The following is a 10,159-nucleotide window of genomic DNA, read 5'->3' on the forward strand; positions in this document are numbered from 1 at the left end:
TTCTAGAATGTGTATGTTTTGCTAATTTTGTAGACAACTTTGTGTTGCGATTTTGAAAGGATTTTGTTCTGAAGAAACGTTGTGAACATCTTAAATAATAACATATATTTTTCTATTAATTTTTATAAATTAAAAAGATGACGATTTTAATGACGTCATCCTCGGAACAGTAATCGGACAGTTTTGTAATCCGTGACCTATTATGATTCTGAGGGCTGTTAATGACCTTTAGAGGTCGAATTTCTAATTGGTTCCTTCACAAAAGTTGTTTTTTATAACTTTTAGTTTAACATAATTAAATTTCAAGTCAAACGAAGCATGTTTCGACCCAAAAACGAACTGATTTCGATAGGTTTGGCTCTCTGGAACTGGACCAGATTTTTGTGCTGGATAGAAACAATTTCTGGGCCGAATCCAGAGGATCTGATCTCGGTGTCTTCATGAAAAATGTTTGTTTATATGTTTTCTAGCACGTATCCGAATTTGAGAATTTTTCGAGATCGTATGGATGACTTTCTGACTTCGAAATTGGGAGAGCGTTATTGGGCAGTTCTCTGTTAATTTGGATGAATAAGAATATATACTTGTTTTGAAGAATTCTTGCTATGAAAGTGCTCAATTGATGCTGTGGATACTGTATATAATTGATTATTGAAATGTGACATTGGTCATATGCATTCACAACATGAGATTCCGCCACGAGCCTTTGAGGCCGGGCAATGCTCCTTCGGGAATGCCCCACGTCAACGGATGCCGGTCGCGGTGGGAGGCTGGACCGATGCTCCTTAATTGGAATGACGTCTAGATGTAGACGTTGCCGCGCTCAACGGTGTGAGGCGATGCCCGGTTATGCCGGAAGACTGTTATCTGAGCATTAACATCATTTGTGACATATGAAATGCCCGGTTTTGCCGGAAGACTGTTATCTGTTACATTGACTATGGCCTGTATGCTTACATGGATATTCACACCTTGCATATGCTTATGTTAAAGTATTCCTGTGATGTGTGAACTTGACACCGTTAGGAATATTTTATTTGATGCTAATATGCAGGAACTTGCTGGTGTTAAAAGAGTGGTAAGAAATGTGATTAGATTGCATGCTGGATGTACCCTTCACCTAATCTGGAATTAGGAGATTTACTCGGCGAGATGTGATCTCACCCCTTAGTGGGCTAACATTTTCAGGTCCCTAAATGGAGGAAGGCTGGATCGTGTACGGTCGGTCGCAGTAAAGGATGAATAGGATTCTCGCTATCTCCTTCCAAGTGATGACGGGTTTTCCGTCAAAACTGGATGTAGGGTGACAGCTCACCCCGAGATATTGAGAAGTATGGTATTGTAATAGTAAACCCCGCTTTTATAAATAGAAGCTTAGTTAGTGGTTAATCGAATAGCTTCACTTTTGTATCAAACCTTGGGGGTGTTAAACTGGTCTATTTACATAGATATGATAATGTTGTAGTTGTGGTTTGTGAAAAATAATATCCTACGTTTCTATCCCACTGTTTTGTTGTATGGAGATTGTTTACGTTTCCGCATGTGCAAAATAAATGAATGGGTCGGCAACAATTCCTGGGATGTTGCAAAATTTAAAATCGACCATTGAGGGATGTGCATGTGCCCGGGGTTCGGGTCGTGACACTACTACACTTCCTCAAGGTCTCTTAATGATATAGACTCTCTTTTGTGTATAAGATTTCGCTCAACAGTTTAATTGACTAAGAACAAGAAGCTTTAGAGTTTGAAATTCTTCTATCGTGCACACACTCGAATAACTGGAACGTCTTCCTTATATACTCATTTATGCCATCATACCTGTTGGCACTTACCAAATGAATTCTTCCAATCTACCCGTTGGACAGAATCAATTAGGAAGATCTTCGAGCTATTTAAGGAACATGACGATAGCCCATCAATCCTGCTCGCTCATACAATCAGGATCTTGGTTTCCATAAGTAGAACCTTCCAAGAATACTTCGCCAATCAACGGATCCATAATTCTCGAATCAATCTTGATTAGAATAATGGATTCCAACATGCTATATCCAGCCAAGAGATCTTCTCCAGTCGATAAAGTCAAATCATTGACAAAACATCCAGTTCTGGATAAGTCTTATTCGACGGACTAGAAACTGTCAATGAGGATAGACTTTGAGTCTTGAGTCTGGTAGTCCGGAGGTCTTCATACTTTGATGGAAGAGTCTGCAAGTCTTCATACTAGACCGATGGAAACATTTTGTCAGCTTCAAAACACTCAAAGAAGTTTTCTCCAACAGCAACGCGCTACCATAGACTATTATCGTAAAGCGATTCAGTTTAACCCGTTAGCAGGTGAAAGTTTTGAGTTTATTGGGAGTCGAGGAGGACCCTCAATTACCTTAATCTCGTCGCTTGAGGCAACCCGTTTATTAGATGTGGGTTGCCAAGGTTATTTGGCAATTGTAGTGGATACGACAGTAGAGAAGCTGAAGATGGAGAGCATTGCCGTGGTAAGGGAGTTTTCTGATGTGTTTCCTAGGGAATTACCCGGTTTGCCCCCAAAAAGATAGATCGAGTTTGTAATTGAGTTGGCCCTTGGGGCGGAACCAATATCTAAGGCTCCTTACCATATAGCGTTATCAAAGTTGAAGGAACTGAATGTGCAGATGCAGGAGTTGTTGGACAAATGATTTATACGTCCTAGTGCATCATCTTGGGGAGCACTAGTTTTACTCGTGAGGAAGAAAGATGATTCGTTGCATCTGTGCATCATCTGCTTGCTCTTGATACTAGAGAATCCTATAAGGTGAACTATGAATTTGAATGTCCAATATTCGACGCTTGTCCGTATAGTGTCTTAAATTAATTTTGCCACTTTGAAAGTGTCAAGTCTCAAATGCTGGCTCAAAAGTCAGCCCGTCCAATAACGAAATAATTTATCTTGAAAGCATTGATTATGCGTATCACCAACATAATAAGCATATGGAAAATTGTAAATTTCTCTTATTTAGTTGCTTAGCAAGTATTTAGGGGGCTTCTTGTAGTAGAATCCTAACTAGTAAATGTGCGTTTCATAACCGCAAATTCTGAAAATTAATATTTTTCAGTTCACTTAAGGCATATGTCACAATTCAATTAAGCATTGGAAATAGAAAACTCAAATACCTAACGAGATTTTTATTTGATAACCTTAATTAGTATTGACTTAAAAGACTCAATCAAGTCGATATTTTACTTAATATGGTAATTAAGGGAGGGGTTAATTAATTCATTCCATCGGAAAAATAATTGATGGCCAGTACAATCTTCCCAAATATATCGTTAAAACCTACTAATAATGATCACTGTCTTATGTTTTGTGAGAAATTAATAATATTCAACTATTAATTTTTAGTTGTCACCAAAAAAAACATTTTGTTGTCATTTTCAACACTTAATATTATCCACACTGAAATCAGTAATTATGTTTCCACTTTTTTTTATAATCTTATTTAGCATTGGTTTAAAAGATTCAATTAAATCCAAAATTCATGTAACATGGTAAGTAAGGGTGGGGTAACTTGATTCATTCAAGATAAGAAAAGAAAAAATTGATCGATGGCAAGTAGAAGGTTTCCAATTATATCGTTTGGCCTTCCAATAATGATTGTCGTTGGGAGAAAAATTAAAGACTTGACCTTGACCGGTTCGATTCCCATATTTTACAAAGAGATTAATATGTTGGGAGGCTTTAACCACCATGCTGCAGATTATCACATGAAATGTTTTCCTCGTAATAATAGTCATACTACTTAAAATTAGGTTTGAGTTCCAAGTCAATTAGGGAATCAACTTGTTCAATTCCAAGCCAATTCTTAAGGGAATCGGTTCGATTCTCGATTCCCAAATTTATGAAATGAGTACAATAGGATAGGTTCCAAATTCCTTAGTTTAAAAACTACCCATTCTAAACTTATCATCTCATCGAGCTTAGTGGAGGAGTTTTTACCGCCCTCTCATTTCAAACTGTCCCCACTTGACGCGCCAATGACGACTTAAACTTATCCGGAAGGGTGTAATCAATTTAATATTTTCACGGTATCTATTGATGCCCCTCTATTTTTAAGTTAATGTCTCCCATGATTGATATGAAATGGTTTCACAAATTGTTACTTACGTGTATTGTAAACAAAATACTCATTTTTGCAAGATAGTAAATTGAGTGAAGTACAGTGATTTACAACTTTAGATGAACATTAAGATATGTTAAATCACATCAATAATTTCCCAAGGCACATCAATAACAGTTCACGTCATTTATGAAGCAATTGCTTGGACACATGCCCCTAGACGTAACGGGAGCCCTTGTCGTACTTAGACTGGGTCTATTTCTCACTTGGCTGGGCAGGGTAAGAAATCTACTATATCAGATACTAGAGCCTAGATCGCTTCAAGGTAGACATTTAAAAATCTCTGTATTAAGTATATGACCTCAGTTGCTTGTCTAGTTACAGTAGGTGAACGTGAACTAGTCTCCACTTTCTCAGAAATTGCACAGATATTGCTAGGTCAATACCAATAACTTCTTTTTGCCTGAGCTTCTGACGAGGTGAGAGTTCAAAAGTCTTGTCCACTATAAAGTTCTGTGTGAAGTTAAGTTGATTCATTACCACAAACCCTCGACCGACTCTTTATTCAACGAAGCACGCTTTTGAAAGCTATAAAAACAATGGTATAGTAAAACAGAATAGGTGACTGCAAATGTTTGGTAACTTTCGCCAAACACCATTATTTGAAATTAATAGCCGGCTGATGGCGATAGCCATTCGAGAAAATGTCGCTGTCATTAACATTAATATGAAGATATATTCAGTGCTTGCCGTGAACTTGCCTAGTAAACAAGAATTTTGATTAGAACTACATCAGAAGTATCCAACAAGTTTCCGGGAAGTTTCTGCAAATATAAAACAAGAGGGGATTGGAAATTACTTATGTTTCCCCATCAGTTCCTTTGAAAAGTTAAACAACAATTTAATAAATAAATAAATAAAATCACAGAGTTAGGTATGTTAATACACGAACCAAGCAAATTAAAGGAGCATGCAATCATACTAAAAGATTTCGATGCTTGTCACTTTCAACTTAGCCAAGACAAAGATTACAACGATTTTTAATTTGTTAAAGCGTGTGTGCATCATAGACAAGCAGCCATACACTAATAGAATGATTAGGGCCTAATTCCCTAAAAAAGCCCCAATTTTAGATTTAATCTCAATTCTGTCCCGAACTTTTTTTTGCCAGAAAAGATCCCAACTTTAGATTTAGTTTCAATATTGGCCCAAAATTTTTTTTGTCTAAAAAGCCCTAAATAGGTTGAGTCTCAAATATGTCCTGAATAATTTTTGTCTAAAAAAAATTGCAAACATTTAACTCAAATCTCATATTTGTCTTGAACTTTTCTTTGTCTAAAAGATATTATTAACTTTCAATCTAATCTCCAATTTACCCTTGTTAACCCTCAATCCAAAAATCGTCATTAGTTATTTAACGTAGCATTTCTCCATTGTAGCATATCCACATCGGCAAGGTGACGTGAAAAATTATCTTCAAAACGAAACCATCTTTTGATATGAAATTAGGGGAAATTAGGGACGACTAACGACAATTTTTGGATGGATGGCTGGAGGGAGAAGATCTGGAATTAGAGTTAAAGTTTGTGATTTTTTTTTATACAAAAAGAAATTTATGACAGATTTGAGACTAAACCTTAAATTGAGATTTTTTAGACAAAAATTGAGAATTCTATAAATCAGCTCTTCTACCTTGCAACGCAACATAACGCTATGATCCGGCAGGAATCGGTAGCTGAAATATATTTGGATATTTGACTCACGACAAGCACATCTGAATTAAATGTTCTTGGAGTCAGATACGAATCTACTCCAGTAAAGAAAAACATGGAAGTTCCTTTGAAACTTCCCATGATTTTACCTTATATTATATTCGACAGCAAAGTAAGTTATTTCTGCTGGTAATTAAGAAATTTTAATTAGCTTCTTCGAATAAGCTGGAACTGCAAAAGAATGAAGTACCAAACCTACTTGCAGACTTTTCCACATGAAACATGAAAATTATATAGATTGATGTCAAAGGCATATATATTCAAGAGGATCATGCAAAATCAAAAGGGATATCACTAAAATAAACCAAAACTTGTACAATGTGCCAAGCAGATCCCACACAAAGCGGCTGTAAATTCACGATTCACTGAAGTTAAAACAGTTATAAGAATTTAGACACTATGACAAGCCTCAACTTCTGCAACCTCAGTCTAAAGCATTTCGGCAATACATAAACCAAAAAACCTCACCACCACTCACCAGACTATAGGCATGGCAGAGAGCCCAGTGAATTACCTACTCAACAAGCTCGCACAATTTGTTGAGAACGAGGTGCAAGTCCTGACAGGAGCCCAAGAAGAAGCCCTATCAGTGAGAGGAGAATTAGAGCGAGTCCGGGCCTTCCTCAGGGTTGCAGATTCCCTAGAAGAAAGCGACAATGAAGTCAAAGTGTGGGTGCAGCAGTTGAGAAACACAGCCTACGACATGGAGGACGCTCTCGATGAGTTCTCTCTGCTCCTGAGACATGATCATGGAGTCGGTTTCATCAGCCTCATCAGCAGGATGTCTTGCTGCATCAAGAACCTGAAGGCTCGGTACCGACTCACATCTGAAATAAAGCGCATAAACTCCAAAGTAAAGGGCATATGCAATGGGCACCGGAGGCTGCGCCACAAATTCAGCAGAGCTCAACAAAATCCGAGCTCAACTGGAGCAGACAACACATGGCAGGACCACCGAGGCAATGCCCTTCTCGTAGATGAAACTGACCTGGTAGGCATTGAGCAGCCGAAGAATGAGCTGGTCGGGCGGTTACTTGAGGGGGCTCTCGGGCGGGAGGTCATCTCCATCGTGGGAATGGGAGGGTTGGGCAAAACCACTCTGGTGAAGCAAGTCTACGAAGACCCCACCGTGAAGAAACATTTCACGGCGTATGCTTGGATCACTCTCTCTGGGTCCTCAAAGATCGAAGAGCTCCTCACAGACATGCTTGATCAGATCATGAAAGTGATCAGGACACCGGTCCCTCCAGGAGCCTACACTATGAATAGCCATTGGCTGAAGACGATCATCAAGGACCTGCTTCAGAGGAGGAGGTACCTGATCATCCTCGATGACGCCTGGTGCATAAACGAATGGGATGCAGTCAAGCATGCCTTGCCCAACAACTGTCAGGGAAGCCGGGTGATCATCACGACTCGGAATGCTGATCTCGCATCAACCACGTGCAAGGAGTTCAACGGGCTGGCTAAAAATATGGAGCCACTTGATCCCGCTCAGTCATGGGAGCTTTTCTGTCGGAAGACTTTTCAGGGGAATTCATGCCCTTCCCCCCTGGAGGAGATATGTGAGTACATTTTGAAAAAGTGTGAAGGACTACCACTCGCAATTGTGGCCATCAGTGGCGTTCTGGCAGGGAAAGACAAACGGAGGATCTATGAATGGGAATTGGTTCGTCGCAGTCTTCGTACTGAGATTGACTGCAACGACAAACTCAAAAATTTGAAAAGAGTTCTTTCGCTGAGCTTTAATGATCTGCCATACTACCTGAAATCCTGTTTCTTGCACTTAAGTTTATTTCCCAAGGGTCACCACATCAAATGTCAGAGACTGATTCGGTTATGGATCGCAGAAGGATTTGTTGAAAAGAAAGAAGGAAAGACCCTCGAAGAAGTTGCTAAGGACTACTTCGTGGAGCTGTTGAACAGAAGCTTGATAGAGGTGGCTGCTAAACAAAGTGATGGAAGGGTCAAGACTTGCCGCATCCATGATTTGCTGCAGGACATTATCACTTCAAGGTCGACTGATCAGGGCTTTGCCGAAATAGCCAAAGAAGAAAATCGTGAATGGACAGACAAAATCCGTCGCCTGTCAATACAGAACACCCTGCAAACTATGCCACGGAATTGGTCCTTGTCTCAACTTCGCTCTTTATATTTGTTTGGGGTAGAGAAATCATTAATGAACTCAGTTTTAGCTTGTGATATGAAACTGCTCAATGTTTTGGATATGCAAGCGGCTCCTTTAACAAGGTTCCCTGCTCAAGTTGCTGATTGGTGTTGTCTGAGATATCTAAGTTTCAGGTCCACTGAGGTGAGTATGATTCCACGCTCTATTGGGAAACTTCAAAACTTGGAGACTCTAGACCTTAAACACACAAATGTCACCGAATTGCCTGTTGAGATCTTGAAACTCCAACGGCTTCGTCATCTCCTTGTTTATCGCTACAAGAATGTGTCCTATTCATCCTTCAAGTTCGGCTTCAAGGCCCTTAGGGGAATAGGGGCTTTGGTAATCCCTTCAAAGCTCTGCTATTTAGAGGCAGATGACGAAAGTAGCAGCAGTGTGATAAAGAGCTTGGAATGTTGACACAACTGGATAGATTGGCCATTCTGAAATTAAGAAAAGAAGATGGAAGGGATTTGTGCTTGTCAATCTCCAAACTAACCAGGCTTCGAGCAATTTCTGTAGCTTCTGTTGATGATGATGAGGTTATTGATCTGCAACACGTCTCGAGTCCACCTCCATTCCTTGAGAGAATCTACTTGAGAGGACGCTTGGGGGCTTTACCACACTGGTTACCCTCTCTCAGTAGCCTGATGAAATTGAACCTGAGGTGCAGTCGCCTAAAAAATGACCCTCTTGTGCCTCTCGAAAATCTGCCAAATCTTGTGCATCTCGTGTTGCTTCAGGTTTACGAAGGAAGCTCATTGTGCTTCAAAGCAGAATCATTTAAGAAGCTAAAGACTCTGGGTCTTGATCAATTTGATGAACTCAGGTCCGTAGAAGTGGAGAAGGGAGCAATGCCTTATCTTGAGATGTTTATCATTCAGCGTTGCAAGTTACTAGAGAAGCTTCCATCAGGTATTGAATATCTGAAAAAGCTGGAAGTGCTGAAGATTTTCGATATGCCAGATGAGCTCGTCAAGAAGCTTGTGCTAGGTGGGCAAAATGATGACTATCAGAAAGTTGCGCATGTTCCACAATTATATTATGGGCACTGGAAAGACGGGGGTTGGGATGTCCAGTTAATCGAAAGATCAGTGCAGAGAGATCATTGCAGAGAGATCAGATCAGTGCATGTTCCAAGCACGAGTACGAGTAGCAATCAGTACCCACCATGTTGGAAGTGAATGTACTGCATGAATGAATAACTGAGTCTGCCAAATGTTTGTAACTCATGACTGGTCAATGTGAATGTATTGTAAGTTAGCTGTGACTGCGAGTCTGTCTGTAAACGACATCAAGGAGCCATCAAAAGAAGTTAGTAATGTCTATAAATACATTATAAGAATGTTCTTACTTTTTCGGTTGTAGCTACCATCATCTGCCTGCTCTTTACGTTAGTTAATCCTATAGAGAGACTACGAATTTGACTCTCCAATTTTCGATGCCTATCCATGTAGTATCTTAAAATATTTTTGCCACTTTGAAAGTGCCGAGTATCAAGTCACTTCCACCCTAAGACATTTGTTAAACATACTTAATGAGGAAATTGTCAATTATACATATCACGAATGCAATTAGTACATTGAAAAGTGTAATATTCTCTTATTTAATTGCTTAAGAAGTGTCTTGAATACTTTTTTTTTCTTGACAAAATCCTAACTACTAAAGGTGTGTTTGATAACAGCAAGTACCCAAAACTAAGATTTTCAATGCATTTAGGGCATCTTTCATTTATGAATTAAGTCTTAAAAATTGAAAATTCAGTTTTTAATAAGATTAAGCTCGTTTGATAGCTTTAATTTGCATTGGCTTAATAGAATTAGTAAAGTGAAAAATTTACCTAGTATGGTAAGTAAAGGAGGAGCTACTTAATTCATTCAAAGGAAAATATAATTGACGGCATGTAGAAAATTGCCAAATACATCACTAGAATCTGTAATAATTGTCATTATCCTACGTTTTGTTAGATATTAATAATATTCAACTATACATTAAAATTATCAACAAAAACTTCCTATTGTTATTTTCAACACTAAATACTGTTAACAATTAAAATCCAGTACTTAGATTCTGATTTTATTTGATAATTCATTCATCATTGACTAAAAAGTTTTCATCAAGTCCAAAAG

At 38.8% G+C, this 10,159-nt stretch overlaps 1 protein-coding gene across 1 annotated transcript; it reads left to right on the forward strand.

Moving 5' to 3' along the window:
- Positions 1 to 6,353: 6,353 nt before the first annotated feature.
- Positions 6,354 to 9,214, forward strand: LOC120293642 (disease resistance protein RPM1-like). Its single transcript, XM_039313344.1, has 2 exons — positions 6,354 to 8,445; positions 8,553 to 9,214. The coding sequence occupies exons 1-2, from the start codon at positions 6,354 to 6,356 to the stop codon at positions 9,212 to 9,214; spliced, it is 2,754 nt and encodes a 917-aa protein (XP_039169278.1).
- Positions 9,215 to 10,159: the final 945 nt, after the last annotated feature.

Source organism: Eucalyptus grandis, chromosome 5 (genome assembly GCF_016545825.1).
Source record: "Eucalyptus grandis isolate ANBG69807.140 chromosome 5, ASM1654582v1, whole genome shotgun sequence".
NCBI lineage: Eukaryota > Viridiplantae > Streptophyta > Magnoliopsida > Myrtales > Myrtaceae > Eucalyptus > Eucalyptus grandis.

Bases quoted from the DNA above. Each gene is read 5' to 3' on its own strand.
- LOC120293642 (XM_039313344.1), top strand. From the start codon at position 6,354: ATGGCAGAGAGCCCAGTGAATTACCTACTCAACAAGCTCGCACAATTT. The intron at 8,446-8,552 runs GTTGACACAACT...CAATTTCTGTAG, and splicing joins TGTGATAAAGAGCTTGGAAT to CTTCTGTTGATGATGATGAG.